Genomic DNA, 19,036 nt, shown 5'->3' on the forward strand with positions numbered 1-19,036 from the left:
TTGTTCAGTAAACCTTTTTCATTCAATAAACTTCTTTTTAAATTTACTATCCAGAGAATTCTGCCTTTACCACAAAGAGGGCAGGGAACAGATAAAGAGGCCCATTTCCCAGTCAGTCCTCCAACAGCTTCCTGTCTCTCCATTAGTGCGACGTCCATGGCAGTTTCCCAACTGGGGCGCAGGCCCCGTTATTCTCAGCTAAATTCAGCCCTCAGCTCCGTCGCCTGGCTGTCATTAACACGAGCAATAGAGAGACAGAAAGGTGCCCCAGGCTCAAATGGGAAGTCGAAACGTGTGGCTTTAAATGAACTGTTAGGATCTCTGATGATCAACAGTTTTTTAAAAATGAATTCTAAACCCAGTGAGTAAATTAAAGATTCACACGACAAAACTTCAAGTTTTCTGATGTTTACTCCAACAAACTGGAGGCAACAATGATTAAACACTTTTTTATAGGGAACATAGCCCTTAAACTGTACAATTAAACTTTGCCCTTTTACTCTTAACACCATTAAATATCCACTCAATGGATATATTTTACCCTGCCTTGGAATGTTGACACACTTTCTCCAAAAACCAGTCCAAAGTGATTCTTTACTCCCCAAGGGTTTATTTCCATTGTTTTCCTTTTCCAGTCTGGCAACCTTTAATCCCAGAACTGTCCTTCACAGTGATGGTTCTCCTGGACATTTTCCCACTAACACAAGCAAGGCGAATCTTCCAGTCTTGTTTCACAATTCTCAGGAATTTGTGACCAACATTCGACATCGGAGCAGAAGTCGGCCATTTGGCCCTTTGAGTCGGCTCCACCATTTATTTACATCATGGCTGATCTGTCTGTGTTGCGTTCTCGTGTTATACCCGATACTTTTGATGTCCTTATCCAACAAGAATCAGTATAAAGGCAAAATTCTGCTGTTTTTGGAATCTGAAACAAAAACAGAAACTGCTGGACAATCTCAGCAAGTCTGACAGCATCTGTAGAGAGAGAATAGTGACAAAATTTTGAGTCAGGATTACTCTGTCAGAGGTGAAGACAACAAAAATCGGCAAAATTTATCCTGTGAGGGTCAAAAATTGGGAAGCAATTATTAAACCTTCTCTGAACCACTCTCAATGCATTTGTATCATTTCTTAAATAGGAGACAAAGCTGCACCGAGTGTTCAAGATGCAGTTTCAGCAACGCCCTGTATAACTGAAGTACACTAAGAGTTTTAACACAATTAGTGTGTTTATCCCAGTCCAATGCCGGCATCTCCACATCATAACTGAAGTACAATATCTTTTCTTGTATGTTCAATTTCTCTCTGAATAGAACAAAGAAAATTACAGCACAGAAACAGGCCCTTCGGCCTTCCAAACCTGCACCAACCATGCTGCCCAACTTAACTAAAACCCCCACCCCTTCTGGGGACCATATCCCTCTATTCCCATCCTATTCATGTACTTGTCAAGACGCCCCTTAAAAGTCACTACCGTATCCGCTTCCACTCCCTCCCCCGCCAACGAGTTCCAGGCACCCACCACTCTCTGTGTAAAAAATCTGCCTCGTACATCTCCTTTAAACCTTGCACCTTAAACGTATGCCCCCTAGTAATTGACTCTTCCACCCTGGGAAAAAGCTTCTGACTATCCACTCTGTCCATGCCTCTCATAATCTTGTAGACTTCTATCAGGTCTCCCCTCAACCTCCATCGCTCTAGTGAGAACAAACCAAGTTTCCCGAACCTCTCCTCATAGCTAATGCCCTCCATACCAGGCAACATCCTGGTAAATCATTTCTGTACCCTCTCCAAAGCCTCCACATCCTTCTGGTAGTGTGGCGGCCAGAATTGAACACTGTATTCCGAGTGCGGCCTACCTAAGGTTCTATAAAGCTGCAACATGACTTGCCAATTTTTAAACTCAATACCCCGGCCGATGAAGGCAAGCATGCCGTATGCCTTCTTGACTACCTTCTCCACCTGCATTGCCACTTTCAGTGACCTGTGTACCTGTACACCCAGATCCCTCTGCCTATCAATACTCTGAAGGGTTCTGCCATTTACTGTATATTTCCCATCTGTATTAGACCTTCCAAAATGCATTACCTCACATTTGTCTGGAATAATAATGGATAACATTCCATTTGTCAGAACTTTGATTTATTTGAACTAAGATTTATGGGGTTCTCTTGTTTACAATAACCTCCCTAATCGTAAATCACACCAGGTTCCAATGTCTTAACCATATGGCAAGGAAGAACACTTTAAATGGTGAATACAGAAACTTTATTAATCATTAAAAATTTAACAAGTCAGAAAGATAAAAAAAATAGATTGTCGATTAACAGTTAATAGAGAAAGTTTAACTTGAACAATTGAACAGACTTCTCTCCATCCTTCTCAGACCAGGACCAAAAGTGACCACTCCGAAAACATGGATGACTTGTAAAATCAACAGCTTTCAACACCTCTCTGTAGGGCACAGTGGTTAGCACTGCTGCCTCACAGCGCCAGGGACCCGGCTTGGGTCACTGTCTGTGCAGAGTCTGCATATTCTCCCCCAGTCTGTGTGGATTTCTCCCACAGACCGAAGGACTTGCTGGTTAGGTACATTGAGAATGCTAAATTCTCCCTCAGTTTACCCGAACAGGCGCCAGAGTGTGGTGACCGGAGGATTTTCAGAGTAACTTCATTGCAGTGTGAATGTGTGACACTAATAAATAAACTTTAAAAAACCATGAACTTTTAAAAACTTCGACCAAATTGGTTTCTTGAATCCCCTTTATTATTCTTTCAAAATGTAGAAAGCCCAGCTCAGCCAATTGTTGGGAATTAGCCAATTGGTCGATAACTTGTCAATAATGAAACTGGTTTGGTTTTTAGCTAGTTGCACACATTGTCTGAATTTTAAGACAATTCTTTCTCTCAAACGATATCTCTTAGCTTGGGGTTGCCTGAGTGTTGACCAATAATTGGTTAACATCAGTCATTCAATGTTGAGACATCTTGAACAGGAACTGATTCATTCCCTCCAGTCACGGTTAACAAAGTATTAAAGTTTATTTATTAGTGTCACCAGCAGGCTTACGTAAACACTGCAATGAAGTTACTGTGAAAATCCCTTAGTTGCCGCACTCTGGCTCTGATCGGAGACACTGATTGAGAATTTAACATGGCGAATGCACCTAACCAGCACGTCTTTCGGACTGTGGGAGGAAACTGGAGCACCCGGAGGAAACCCACGCAGACACGGGCAGAACGTGCAGACTCCGCACAGACAGTGACCCAAGCCGGGAATCGAACCCAGGTCCCTGGCACTGTGAGACAGCAGTGCTAACCACTGTGGCACCGCGCCACGCTAACAAGTCTTGTCTGTTTTTTTTCTATTCTGTTGGCCTCAGAAGGGAACATTTTATAATTCCCACAGCATTTTAAACATTCTTTATATCTTTATAATTAAAAACGTTATAAACTTTTGTGTTCAAATTTACATTTCCAGCCTAACATCTGTATTAATGAATCATTTATTCTTTAATTGTCTCTCAATTCAGGCTGTCCATTTAACTAATCTCCTGCTTTACAATTGTGGGAACTTCAGTCCACAAATAAGGTAGTCAAATGCATTGTGAAAAGCAGGATGTTCTTTATATAAATAAATAACAAAGTTTAAAAATCATTGACAAACAAAAGGGAACAGGAGCATTGGAACCAGCCTGGACTTGCAGACTGAAAGCCCGCCCAAAGCCCGCACGTGCTCAGAAGGGAGAGAGGTTGAGAAGAACACTCTGTAACACTTCTCCTCCCCTTAAATTTCAATCCCCCATCAGGACAGAAATACAACAAAGTAATGTCTTTAACAATACGGAAGTCTGTCAGGAGCTTTGTGGTTGCATTGCGACCTGTACAATACCACTGGTAAATCTTGTAATGGTGTTTCTGGAATGGGAGGTGAAGAGGTAGTTTGAGAATCTGTACATGAACATTCCTCTTCCACTCCCACAGCAGAGTCAACTGGCAAAGCTGGAACCATTTCCTGGTGAACATCCACAGCAGCATGACCCTCTGCCATGTTCTCAGTAATGGTTGCTGACTCTGAAACTGTTCCTGACTCGGGGTCACACCGCAAGCGAATATGGTCTTGGTGTCTGCAAACAACTCTTCCGTTTTACAGTCTCACCACCCAAGATACTGGACCACTTTGGTTTAAAACTATTCCCAGTAACCACCTTTGGTTCCTCCCAAAGTTTCTGATGTAAACCTGATCACCCGGTTTGAACTGCCTCTCTTTGGCGTGGTAGTCGTGTCCCTCCTTCTGCTTCTCTTGTCTCCTGCTCACTTTTGCTCTGAGATCTGGATGAAGCAGATCCAGATGAGACTTCAACCTTCTACCTAAAAATTCCACAGGAGAGAGTCCGGTTGTGGATTGTGGTGTGATGCGAAACTGGAACAAAAATCTTGAGAGCTTGTTCTTAAAGTATCGCCTGCCATTCTCTTCAATCCCTCCTTCAGAGTTTGAACAGCTCTTTCTGTGAGACCATTTGTAGCCAGGTGAAACGGTGCAGTACGCACATGGCGTAGACCATTCCTTTACAGGAATTCCTGAAACACCTCACTTGTTAACAGAGTGTCGTTATCTGAAACAAGCCAATCTGGTAACCCAGGGCTTGTGAAAATTTGACAGAGCTTCTCTATTGTCACAGGAGCTGGAATATTACTCATGATCTGTGCTTCCAACCATTTTGAATGCACATCTACAACAACCAAGCACATGTGATTCATGAAAGACCCCCTAAAGGCCACATTTATTCTGGACCACGGCCTATCAGGCCACTCCCTAGGATGAAGTGGTAATTACCCAGTGTGTTGTGCCTGATTCAATCGACAAACAGTTTATTGAGTTACGCCAGCGGGGAGAAGCCACAGGGGCTGACCATGTGCAACTCCACCCAACACAGAATATCATCAATTCTTATCCAGTTACTCAGCCCATCCCGGCTGGACACAATCCAATCAGAATGGTGATAGATTACATACATTATAGGTTCAATAAAATTAGTATCTGGGCATTATGGGGCTTTGTGATCATCTCATGGACAGGTTCTCCCATCATGATGCTTTCCAGCAAGGGGGGTCTTTCTTGGGCTTTCTTTGTACATAGACTCCCTTAGTTAGAAATGGGGTGGATTAAAATTTCTCAAATGGACGTCAGTACCCTTCCTTTGTTTTAATCTAATGACCACATGGTCTGGGAACATTTCTATTTAATACTCTCTCTTTTTAAACTCTTTCCTTCAGTATCCAATTCCAGAATTTTCCTTTTCTTTGTGTTACTTGCGTCAGGAATAAATCTTTGGACCCGACAGGAGGTTTAACCCAAGATCAATCCAACACAGGATTGGTCAGAATCATTTCACATGTATCAAATTTTAAATAACCATTACAAATTAAAACTCTCATTCTCACATGGGTGAATTGTATCCAGATTAAAATTCCCACATGTTTAGTAAAATATCCTGGAATCCTGTCTCTGGCCAGTAAATATGGCTCCAGGTTCATAACTTAAGAACAAAAAAAGTTTTATTAATCACACTTCCTTTTTTAAAAATCTGTTTGATTTAAATCACAGACAGAAAACCTCAAAGCTTGAAGCATTCAACCCACAAATATCATCCATACACAAACAGAGAAACTTAGCATGTGCTTTACAACAACAATAACCAAAATTAATAACTTAAGCGTTCTTGTGATTCTGTTTTAAAACTTCCAAAATGCCTTCAATTAAAGACTCAAGGTAAGGTTAATTACCCAGAAAGATAAACCTTAACAAATGTAGCCCAAAACAATGATAAAACACATCTACAAACATCCACATAAAACAAATAAAACACACAGATTCTCACAGCTCGTAAATTTCAAACAATGAATCCTCAGCATTCTCTCTCGCAGCGATAGCTTCTTAAAGCGACAGAGCACTACAAGCTCACAACTCCTTGATTAAAATAAGATACAAGATCCTTCATTATAACTTAACCTTTTTTAAGCCAACTTACAAGGACTGATTTTAGAGGCAACATCTTTGGTGATTTAAAACCCCAAACACGTTACACCCAAACACTGGCAAAATCTTTGTTCTTTATCTGGGGATAAAATTCTCAGTTATTCCAAATTCCTCCAGGCTATGCTTAATATTTCCGCATTTAACTTATTCCCAGAAATCCTCAATTATAAACTAAAATAGACACATGAGTTTCCGGGCAGTCACAGGGATATGGTCAAGATAGTCCAGTCCCACAATGCCTCACATTCAATCTGCAGTCATTCAATTATAACAGAATATGTGGCTGTATGTAGCTGCCTTGGCCATGGTCAACCCCAAGGGTGCCTTCTTGAACTGCTGCAATGTCTGAGGTGTACGTACACCCACAGTGCTGTTAGGAAGGGACTTCCAGTGACTGAGAGAGACAAGAGATGAAATTGCTGGGCCTCTAACAGAAATCTTTGTTTCTTCATTGGACACAGGTGAGGTCCCAGAGGATTGGAGAATAGCAAATGTGGTCCCGTTATTTAAGAAGGGGAGCAAGGATAACCCGGGTAATTATAGGCCAGTGAGCTTGACGTCCATGGTAGGGAAATTGTTGGCGAAGATTCTTAGACATAGGATCTGTACACATTTAGAACTGAATAATCTCATTAGCGATAGACAACATGGTTTTGTGCGAGGGAGGTCATGCCTCACAAATTTGGTTGAGTTTTTTGAGGAGGTGACAAAAATGACTGACGAGGGAAGGGCCATGGATGTCGTCTACATTGATTTTAGTAAAGCATTTGACAAGGTCCCTCATGGCAGGCTGGTGCAAAAGGTTAAATCTCACGGGGTCAAAGGTGAGCGAGCTAGATGGGTACAGAACTGGTTCGGCCATAGAAGACAGAGGGTAGCAGCGGAGGGGTCTTTTTCTGATTGGAGGTCTGTGACTAGTGGTGTTCAGCAGGGCTCTGTACTGGGACCTCTGCTGTTTGTGATATATATAAATGATTTGGAAGAAGATGTAGCTGGTCTGATTAGTAAGTTTGCGGATGACACAAAGATTGCTGGAGTTGCGGATAGTGATGAACATTGTCAGAGAATATAGCAGGATATAGATAGGCTGGAAAATTGGGCGGAGAAATGGCAGATGGAATTTAATCCAGATAAATGCGAAGTGATGCATTTTGGTAGATCTAATACAGGGGGAGCTATACAATAAATGGCAGAACCATCAGGAGTATAGACACGCAGAGGGATCTGGATGTGCAAGTCCACAGAACCTTAAAGGTGGCAACAGAGGTGGAAAGGGGGGTGAAGAAGGCATATGGCATGCTTGCCTTGATTGGATGGGGCATAGAGTATAAAAGTTGGCGTATGATGTTGCAGTTATATAGAACATTGGTTAGGCCACATTTGGAATACTGCGTCCAGTTCCAGTCGCCACACTACCAGAAGGACGTGGAGGCTTTGGAGAGAGTGCAGAAAAGGTTTACCAGGATGTTGCCTGGTATGGAGGGTATTCGCTATGAGGAGAGATGGAGTAAACTAGGGTTGTTCTCCCTGGAAAGACAGAGGTTGAGGGGCGGTCTAATAGAAGTTTATAAAATTATGACGGGCACAGATAGGGTGAACAGTTGGAAGCTTTTTCCCAGGTCAGAAATGACAAACACAAGGGGTCAATACAGATATGCGGGGGATGTATTTTACACAGAAGGTGGTGGGGGCCTGGAATGCACGACCAAGCAAGGTGGTTGAAGCAGACACGCTAGGATCATTTAAGACTTATCTAGATAGCCACAGGAACAGACTGGGAATAGAGGGATACAAACGGATGGTCTAGTTAGGAACACATGATCGGTGCAGGCTTGGAGGGCCGAAGGGCCTGTTCCTGTGCTGTACTGTTCTTTGTTCTTCAAAATAGACACATGAGTTTCCGGGCAGTCACAGGAATATGGTCAAGATAGTCCAGTCCCATAATGCCTCACATTCAATCTGCAGTCCTTCAATTATAACACAATATGTGGCTGTATGTAGCTGCCTTGGCCATGGTCAACCCCAACCCCAAGGGTGCCTTCCTGAACTGCTGCATTGCCTGAGGTGTACGTACACCCACAGTGCTGTTAGGAAGGGACTTCCAGCTACATATTCCAGACTTTCACTGGACTGTAGGTGGATACCAGATTGATATATTCCATTCAACCACTCCCAAGGTGAGTTATTCCAATTCCTTTATTGTCCAGGACAATATATTCACAATATCTTTAAAACAGAAGTTAAACATTCCCATTTGATTTCAGACAGTAACATATTCTGTTAGTTTGTTCTTTATTGTCGATGTCAGGCTGGGGTTGTTCCCCTTGGAGCAAAGGAGGTTGAGGGGAGATTTGATAGAGGTGGACAAGATTCTGACAGGTTTAGATAAGGTGGACAAAGAAAAGCTGTTCCCATTAGCTGATGGGACAAGGACGAGGGGGACACAGATTTCTTGTTTTGGGTCAGAGATGCAAGGGACGGGGCGGGGGGGGAAGAGATGTGAGGAAGAATATTCTGATGCAGTGAATGGTAATGACCTGAAACTCGCTGCCTACGAGGGTGGAGGAAGTGGAGAAAATAAACAATTAAAAAGGAAATTGGATGGACATCTGGGATGTTCCAAACAGAACAAAGAAAATTACAGCACAGAAACAAGCCCTTTGGCCCTCCAAGCCTGTAGCAACCATGCTGCCTGTCTGAACTAAAACCCCCTACCCTTCCGGGGATCATATCCCTCTATTCCTATGCTATTTATATATTTGTCAAGACACATCTTAAAAGTCACTATCGTATCTGCTTCCACTACCTTCCCCGGCAACGAGTTCCAGGCACCCACCACCCTCTGTGTAAAAAACCTGCCTTGTACATCTCCTTTAAACCTTGCCCCTCACACCTTAAACCTATGCCTCTCGTAATTGACTCTTCCACCCTGGGAAAAAACGTCTGACTATCCACTCTGTCCATGCCCCTCATAATCTTGTAGACTTCGATCAGGTCTCCCCCCTCAACCTCCGTCGTTCCAGTGAGGACAAACCAAGTTTCTCCAACCTCTCCTCATAGCTAATGCTCTCCACACCAGGCAACATCCTGATGAATATTTTCCGTACCCTCTCCAAAGCCCCCACATCCTTCTGGTAGTGTGGTGACCAGAATTGAACATTAGATTCCAAGTGCGGTCTAACTAAGGTTCTATAAAGCTGCAACATGACTTACCAATTTTTAAACTCAATGCCCCGGCCGATGAAGGCATGCATGCCGTATGCCTTTTTGATTATCTTCTCCACCTGCATTGCCACTTTCAATAACCTGTGTACCTGTACACCCAGATCCCTCTGCCTATGAATACTCTGAAGGGTTCTGCATTTACTGTATATTTCCCATCTGTATTAGACCTTCCAAAATGCATTACCTCACATTTGTCCGGATTAAACTTCATCTGCCATCTCTCCGCTCAAGTCTCCAACTGATCTATATCCTGCTGTATCCTCTGCCGGTCCCCATCACCATCCGCAATTCCACCAACCTTTGTGTCGTCCACAAACTTACCAATCAAACCAGTTACATTTTCCTCTAAATCATTTATATATATTACAAACAGCAAAAGTCCCAGCACTGATCGCTGAGGAATGTCACTTGTCACAGCCCTCCATTCAGAAATGTACCTTTGCACTGCCAACCTGTTTTCTTCTGACTAAATATCTCTAAACTTCCTAACACCCTGTCACTCTGTGATCCTTGTGACATTTGAAACCAGGTATTCGCAAAAAGACTCAAAGAGCATCAACCCACTGGAGGCTGAGACCGGCCAGTCCAGCACAAAGAAACCCTCTGACCCTTCCCATTGACCAACTGTGAGAATGAACAAAATGCAATCCTGGATGCAGCTGAGAGCAGAAATCATAACAGCAGAATCCAACCCCTGTCATCACTCATGAACTTGCTGGTGTCTCAGCAGCTGGGATGAAACGCTGAAACCCTTCCCACACTGAGAGCAGGTGAACGGCCTCTCCCCAGTGTGAACTCGCTGGTGTGTCCACAGGTTGGATAACTGAGTGAATCCCGTCCCACACTGAGAGCAGGTGAATGGCCTCTCCCCAGTGTGAACTCGCTGGTGTGTCTGCAGACTCGATAACCGAGTGAATCCCCCCCCACACTGAGAGCAGGTGAATGGTTTCTCCCCAGTGTGAACTCGCTGGTGTGTCCGCAGGATGGATAACCAAGTGAATCCCTTCCCACACTGAGAGCAGGTGAATGGTTTCTCCCCAGTGTGAACTCGCTGGTGTGTCTGCAGATTGGATAAATCAGTGAATCCCTTCCCACACTGAGAGCAGGTGAACGGCCTCTCCCCAGTGTGAACTCGTTTGTGTGTCCGCAGGTTGGATGACTGAGTGAATCCCTTCCCACACTGAGAGCAGGTGAATGGCCTCTCCCCAGTGTGAATGCGTTGGTGTCTCTGCAGGTGGGATGACCGAGTGAATCCCTTCCCACACTGAGAGCAGGTGAATGGCCTCTCCCCAGTGTGAACTCGCTGGTGTGTCTGCAGGTGGGATAAATCAGTGAATCCCTTCTCACACTGAGAGCAGGTAAACGGTCTCTCCCCAGTGTGAACTCGTTCATGTGTCCGCAGGTGGGATGACTGAGTGAATCCCTTCCCACACTGAGAGCAGATGAACGGCTTCTCCCCTGTGTGACATAGCTGGTGTGATTGCAGGTGGGATGACTGAGTGAATCCCTTCCCACACTGAGAGCAGATGAATGGCCTCTCCCCAGTGTGGCTGCGCCGATGAGCTTCCAGCTGAGATGGGGTTCTGCATCCCTTCCCACAGTCCGCACATTTCCATGGTTTCTCCATGGTGCAGGTGTCCTTACCTCTCTCTTGGGTGGACAATCTGTTGAAATTTCGTCCACACACAGAACAAGATTACAGTCTCTCCCCACTGTGAATGGTGTGATATTTATTCAGACTGTGTAACTGGTTAAAGCTCTTTAGTCAGTGCATTGGAACACTCTCACTCGAGTGTGGCAGTGTGTTGATGCTTTTTCACTCACACTGACATTTCAAATCTTTTCAAATCGACAGACTGGACAATCATTTCTCCTTCTGGATTCAAAGTCCAATGATATTGAGATCCCAAGGAATATGACTCTATCAGATCGAGACGTGACGTTTGAGATTTCAGCCTGTGATTCCTCTTTCAATATCCTGTAAAATGAGTTTACAAAAGTCATCAGTGTCAGTACAGGATAGAAATTCAGAACAGACAATTTCTATGGAACATTCTGTCCTCTCTCATTCCCCAAAAGCTGTAAATCTCCATCCCACACACTTTCTCCCCATTCTCAGCAGGTCTGGCAGCATCTGTATGGAGAGAAAAGAACTGATGTTTCAGAGCTTTGACAAAGGGTCATCTAGACAAGAAACATCAGCTCTTTTCTCTCCTTACAGATGCTGCCAGACCTGCTGAGATTTTCCAGCATTTTCTCTCTTGGTTTCCGATTCCAGCATCCGCAGTAATTTGCTTTTATAAGGCTGCAGATACCTCCTCCCAAGTAACATGCGTGTGCCCAACACATCACCACTTGTTTCCCTTATTTCTTTAGCACCCATGGTGCTCTCCGCAGTAAACACAGAGAAGTATTCATGAAAAATCTCACCCATCTCCTGTGGCTCCACACACAGATGGCCATACTGATTTTTAAGGGGATCTATTCTCTCTCTAGCCACCTTTTTACTCTTAATATAGCTATAGAACCTCTTGGAATTTTCTTTAATCTTACCTACCAGATCCATATCAGACCCTCTTTTTGTCCCCCTGATTTCCCTCTTCAGTATTTTCTTACACTTTTTATAGTCAGAGTGATTCACTTGTTCCTGATTGCCTAAACCCAATGTGTGCTTCCTTCTTTTACCTGACCAGTCTCAATGTCCCTTTTCTGACAGAGATCCCAAAATTTACCATTCTTTCCCTTCAACTTAACAGGAATATACTGCCCCTGGACTCTTGATATCACACTTTCAAAACCTCCCAATTGCCAGTCATTCCTTTCCCTTCAAACAAACTCAACTAATCGACATCTGCTAGATCCTGCCTAATGCCCACAAAAGTGGCCCTGCTCCAGTTTAGGGCCATGACCTGTGGACCTGTCCTATTTTTTTCCAGAACTATTTTGAAACTATTGGTGCTCCCAATAGCGCTCCCTGACTGACACTTCAGTCACTTGCTCCAGCTCATTTCTTAACTGTCTAATAGAAAGTAAGTCCAGGAATTGCTAATGAAAAATAAGGAGCTGGGAGATGAATTGAACAAGTATTTTGCCTCGGTGTTCACAATAGAGGATACAGTTAAAACTCAGAAACAGCTGTAAATCAGAATAGTAATTAATTAATAATAAGGAATAATAAAATACAGTGTAGAAGGAGGCCATTCAGCCCATCGAGCCTGCACCGACAACAATCCCATCCAGGCCCTATCCACATATTTACCTGTTAATCTCCCTGATACCAAGTGGCAACTTATCATGGCCAATCCGTCTAACTGGCACATCTTTGGACTGTGGAAGGAAACCGGAACACCCGGAGGAAACCCACACAGACATGGGGAGAATGTAGAAACTCTGCACAGACAGCGACCCGAGGCTGGAATTGAACCCAGGTCCCTGGCGCTGTTAGGCAGCTGCACTAACCACTGTGCCACCGGGCCACATGTCAGTGACATCGCCCGACTCCAACCCAGTCTCAGCTCATCTGGAACCCTCACCCATTCCATTGAGACGTCACACTCTCACCCATTCCATTGTGACGTCACACCCTCACCCATTCCATTGTGATGTCACACTCTCACCCATTCCATTGTGACGTCACACCCTCACCCATTCCATTGTGACATCAGGGCTTCCCTCTCCGATCAAAGTGGGGAACCGGGAAGTTCATTTCCGGGGTTTGGGTTTGAACAACATGTTTACAAAGTCTCTCCACCCACCCGCCACATTTATCATTCCCCGCACGCCGCCCTGTACCTCGTATTGATCTCGCTTCCAAACTAAAACCGTCCATCTGCCCGTCGCCATTACCCGCACTGCGCATGCTTCTGGTCCCGCCCCTCATTCACTCCGATTGGTTGGAGGTCCAGCCAATCCCGCTCGGTCCCCCAGCCCCGCCCCCTCTTCCTATTGGTCCGGAGCTGCCGCCAATCAGTCCCCGGGCATTGTGATGTGGAGCATGCGCAGTGTCATTGCTGTCCTTGGCGCTTGTTTGTCCCGGAGAAGCGGAGTCAGCGTTAGGCGGTGGCTGGGAGGATTTGGAAACACTTTGTGGATCCGCAAACCCTTCAGAATCATTGTCAGCTCCCTGGTTTACAGCTGCGGGGCTTCTCCCTCCCGGGAACAGGCCCAGGTTAACGGCCCCATCCTGGCTCAGCCACTGGAGGATGGTTCACATCAGAGGATGGGGGAGGGGGACAATAAATAAGAGGTTACACTTTGGCCTCAAATCAATGAGGACTCTGATCTCTGGGAAGGAAGGAAACCCTGGGAGGTGGGCGGGGAGGATTCACAAACACCCGCTGGAGGCCCCAACACCCCCAGTAAAAAGCTGCAGCTCCCGGGTTTGCAGCTTTTTCCCGGGAGGGAGTTGAGGAAGTTTTGTGGAGACAATTTCCGGCTCGTTCAGTTCGTGGTTCCTGGAGCTCAGAAACCCCGAGTGAGAATCCTGAACCCCACAGTGAGTGGTTGTTTTATTAAATACTTTTTATTTATTCATCATCTGTTGAAGAAAATATTAATTTGTTTTGAAAAATCATTTTATAGCATTTGTGAAAATACCCATTAAAACAGCAATTCTCTCAATGTATCTCATAGAATCCCTGCAGTGCTGAAGGAGGTTATTCGGCCCATCGAGTCTGCACTGACAACAATCCCACCTCGGCCCTGTTCCCGTAACCCCACATATGTAACCTGCTAATCCCTCTAACCTACTCATCCCAGGACACTAAGAGGCAATTTAGCATGGCCAATGCACCTAACTGGCACATCTTTGGACGATGGGAGGAAACCGGAGCATCTGGAGAAAACGCACGCCGACATGGGAAGAACGGGCAGACTCCACACGGACAGTGACCCAAGTTGGGAATCGAACCCAGGTCCCTGGAGCTGTGAGGCAGCAGTGCGAACCACTGTGCCGCCGTCATTGCTGATGAGAATTTTAATTTACTGACTTGGGAATTAGTTCTCGGGAATAGTCATTCTGAAAATGACCATTAGAATGTGTTTTTAATTTACCACATAATGCCAGATTTCAGTTTGCATTTCAAAATTGAATTGAGAATGTCTGGGAGCAAATGGTGAAATGAGGTTTGAGACACCAGCTGCAATTATTTTCTGTGACTGATGATACCTTTGTGCCTGTGCAGGAGGTAATTCCCCTGCTGTTGTGGCACAAATAAAATGGAGCCTTTCCTCGGAACAGGCCCATGTTAATGGTCACTGTGGTGTTTCATTGGTGAGCAGAGCACATGTGACTATTGTGTTAACAACAGAGTCAGTGGGGCTGCACGTCCCCTGACTTGGAAGGAAAATAATTGACTCCTTGATTGTCCTCTCAATCTGTACATGGTCTGGAGGACTGAATCCAGCTGGAGGGAGAGGGAGCTGGGCTCAGAGTGGAGATGGGGCAATGAGTTTGATTTCAGCTCAGGGACAAGAGAGAGTGTGTGGGATGGGGATTACAGCTCAAGATAAATGAGATGGAGAAATGTTTTGTGGAAACTGAAATTGTCAGTTCTGAAGTAGTTTTTTAAAACTCTTTTTGCAGGGAACTAGAAGAGGATTCACAGACATTCGATTCATCATGACCTGCTTTTGACAGTGATTGCTTATGATTGATTTTGACAGTGGAGGGAGATATAGTTCCCTGTTTTGTCAGTGGAAGAAAATTTCAAAATTCAATGTGACAGAAAAAGAACTGAGACACACACACACCCAAGTGAGAGTGCTCCAGTGAACTGACTGTGAATAGAGCTTTAACCAGTTACACAGCCTGAAAAACACCACACCATTCACAGTGGGGAGAAACCATACACATGGTCTGTATGTGGATGAGGCTTCAACTAATCCTCCAACCTGGAGAGACAGAAGGACACCAGCACCATGGACAAACCGTGAAAATGTGAGGATTGTGGTAAAGGATTCAATTATCCATTCCGGTTGGAAACCCATTGACATGGTCACATTGGGGCTGGGAAAATGGAGAAACCATGGAAATGTGATGATTGTGGTAAAGAATTCAATTATCCATACTTGCTGGAAAACCATAGATACAGTCACATTGGAGAGAGGCCATTCATCTGTTCTGTGTGTGGGAAAGGATTTACTACCTCACCCCACCTGCTGTTACACCAGCAAATTCACACTGAGGATGAAAATTCTCCTTTTCTTTGCAGGGAAAGGATCGCTGGGTATAAATGTAAGGTGCTTCTCGCAACTATAACTGAGCCGTATTATGAACTCGACTGATTATCTTCAATTGATTCTGAGTGCAGCTATTGGCACACTCAGGATTGTTCAGCAAGTGCTGCCCAACCTGTAATCACAGTTAACATTGTATTTTTGGTTTTGTGAGTGTGGGCTGCTGAAAAAAATAACGACATATTATGAGAAATCGAGGAACATGCTGTTTTATTCTATCAGCCACTCACTGCGATGTACAGCCTTGTACCCGGCACTGCACTGGCAAAGATATTCATACACAGTCTTGCTCATTTGTGTGGGAGGCTGAATGCCTTTCTGGTGCTGGTAGCTAATTAGTGGAAAGTATCACTCGTGTAACCACGACATAGTTGCAGAATGAAACAGATTAGTGTTCACTCTGTATTGTGCAGCCTTGTGATTGTCCTAAAGGCCATCACTTTCAGATCTGAAAAGTGCCTGGGTCAAGGTCAAATTACCCCAGAAAGGGACATTTTCTCTCAAATCTGAAGCAACAGGTGAAGCGAATCATTTCACACTGAATCACATCTTCAACGTTGCGGTAGTTTGTTCAGTTACACACTTGGTGGTCACGTGACTCTGGTTGTAGCATTCCTGAGCCTCATTGGAGGGATTCCTCACATGAGCCGAGTTTGAGGAGAGTATCTCTGGCCTCCAGTGATGCAGCCGCTGAATCTATTCCTGGAAAAAAACACATTTGGAATATTGTGATAATGCTGTCTGAATCCATCAGGACAATTTTGTATTCAATTGGGTGGGATAATGTTCACTGTTTTATATTCAGGTCTGGGGGATAATGTTCACTGTTTTATATTCGGGTCTGGGAGATAATGTTCACTGTTTTATATTCGGGTCTGGGGGGGATAATGTTCACAGTTTTATATTCGGGTCTGGGGGGGATAATGTTCACAGTTTTATATTCAGGTCTGGGGGATAATGTTCACTGTTTTATATTCGGATCTGGGGGATAATGTTCACTGTTTTATATTCGGGTCTGGGGGATAATTTTCACTGTTTTATATTCGGCTCTGGGGGGGGATAATGTTCACTGTTTTATATTCGGGTCTGGGGGGGATAATGTTCACTGTTTTATATTCGGGTCTGGGGGGGATAATGTTCACTGTTTTATATTCGGGTCTGGGGGGGATAATGTTCACTGTTTTATATTTGGGTCTGGGGGATAATGTTCACTGTTTTATATTCGGGTCTGGGGGATAATTTTCACTGTTTTATATTCGGGTCTGGGGGGGATAATGTTCACTGTTTTATATTCGGGTCTGGGGGGGATAATGTTCACTGTTTTATATTCGGGTCTGGGGGATAATTTTCACTGTTTTATATTCAGGTCTGGGGGGGATAATGTTCACTGTTTTATATTCGGGTCTGGGGGGGATAATGTTCACTGTTTTATATTCGGGTCTGGGGGGGATAATGTTCACTGTTTTATATTCGGGTCTGGGGGGGATAATGTTCACTGTTTTATATTTGGGTCTGGGGGATAATGTTCACTGTTTTATATTCGGGTCTGGGGGGGGATAATGTTCACTGTTTTATATTCAGGTCTGGGGGATAATGTTCACTGTTTTATATTCGGGTCTGGGGGATAATGTTCACTGTTTTATATTCAGGTCTGGGGGGGATAATGTTCACTGTTTTATATTCGGGTCTGGGGGGGATAATGTTCATTGTTTTATATTCGGGTCTGGGGGATAATGTTCACTGTTTTATATTCGGGTCTGGGGGGGATAATGTTCACTGTTTTATATTCGGGTCTGGGGGATAATGTTCACTGTTTTATATTCGGGTCTGGGGGGATAATGTTCACTGTTTTATATTCGGGTCGAGGGGATAATGTTCACTGTTTTATATTCAGGTCTGGGGGGGGATAATGTTCACTGTTTTATATTCGGGTCTGGGGGATAATGTTCACTGTTTTATATTCGGGTCTGGGAGATAATGTTCACTGTCTGGGGTTTGTGAGCTCGGGTTGATTCTGCCAACGGTGCATTCTCGGTTGTCAGAGCTCTCATTGAAAGCCCTAATTTCCAGTCAGTGACTGAGTTGTCTCTGATGGGATGGGGAATCAGAGTGGGGGTAATGTGCTTCATGGACAGCGATGGGTTGGAATGAGTATAAAATAAACCCGGACTACACCAGGTAATTGTGAGAACATTAAAACCATCACAAAAAAATCAAAGCACCGTGTTGGAAAACAGAATACTTTGGCTCAATCTTTGATCAATTTTGTTTGATTCACTATTTTGAGTGGCTTGTTGGATTGCTGGTTATTTTCTAACGGCAACTCAGCATCATCATTTTGACCATAAACTCGGCCCTGGTGACTGCTGCATTTTTCCGGCACCTTCTGTTTTAATTTTAAGTGGAACCTTCATATCTGCTTAGTTTGTGGATGACACAATGGCTGGTGGATTTGCGGATAGCAATGAGGACCATCAGAGGATACAGCATGATATTGATCAGTTGGAGACTTGGGCGGAGAGATGGCAGATGGAGTTTAATCCGGACAAATGTGAGGTAATGCATTTTGGAAGTTCTAGTACAGATAGGAAATATACAGTAAATGGCAGAACCCTTAGGAGTACTGATAGGCAAAGGGATCTGGGTGTACAGGTACACAGGTCACTGAAAGTGGCAATGCAGGTGGAGAAGGTAGTCAAGAAGACATACAGCATGCTTGCCTTCATCGGCCGGGGTATTGAGTTTAAAAATTGGCAAGTCATGTTGCAGCTTTATAGAACCTTAGTTAGGCCGCACTTGAAATATAGTGTTCAATTCTGGTTGCCACACTACCAGAAGGATGTGGAGGCTTTGGAGAGGGTACAGAAAAGATTTACCAGGATGTTGCCTGGTATGGAGGGCATTAGCTATGAGGAGAGGTTGCAGAAACTTGGTTTGTTTTCACTGGAGCAACGGAGGTTGAGGGGAGACCTGATAGAAGTCTACAAGATTATGAGAGTCATGGACAGAGTGGATAGTCAGAAGCTTTTTTCCAGGGTGGAAGAGTCAATTACTCGGGGGAATAAGTTTAAGGTGCGAGGGGTAAGGTTTAAAAGAGATGTACAAGGCAGATGTTTTACACAGAGAGTGGTGGGTACCTGGAACTCGTTGTCGGGGGAGGTAGTGGAAGTGGATATGGTCGTGACTTTTAAGGGGCGTCTTGACAAGTACATGAATGAGGTGGGAATAGAGGGATCTAGTCCCCAGAAGGGTAGGGGGTTTTAGTTAAGTCGGGCAGCATGGTCGGTGCAGGCTTGGAGGGCCGAAGGGCCTGTTCCTGTGCTGTAATTTTCTTTGTTCTTTGTTCTTAGTACACAGGCCGATTTATCCTTCTCGGGGTGAGTGTATCTGAGAGGTATGCAACTGGAAAACATTTTCCATTCACCTCCTGCACTGCTGCAGTATATAGATATTGTTCTCACTCTGCCAGCAGGGCTGTGGGATTAATTGGATCGATCTTAAAGACAGCCCGACTGTGATGTATCATTCCAT

At 44.4% G+C, this 19,036-nt stretch overlaps 1 protein-coding gene across 1 annotated transcript in view; it reads right to left on the reverse strand.

Moving 5' to 3' along the window:
- LOC144480744 (uncharacterized) overlaps positions 1-19,036 on the reverse strand; it is a 154,018-nt gene that overhangs the window by 100,251 nt on the left and 34,731 nt on the right. The window contains 1 exon segment of the mRNA XM_078200325.1: positions 10,017-10,803. Coding sequence (XP_078056451.1) covers positions 10,017-10,803 — 787 coding nt within the window.

The sequence above is a fragment of the Mustelus asterias genome, chromosome 30, assembly GCF_964213995.1.
Source record: "Mustelus asterias chromosome 30, sMusAst1.hap1.1, whole genome shotgun sequence".
NCBI lineage: Eukaryota > Metazoa > Chordata > Chondrichthyes > Carcharhiniformes > Triakidae > Mustelus > Mustelus asterias.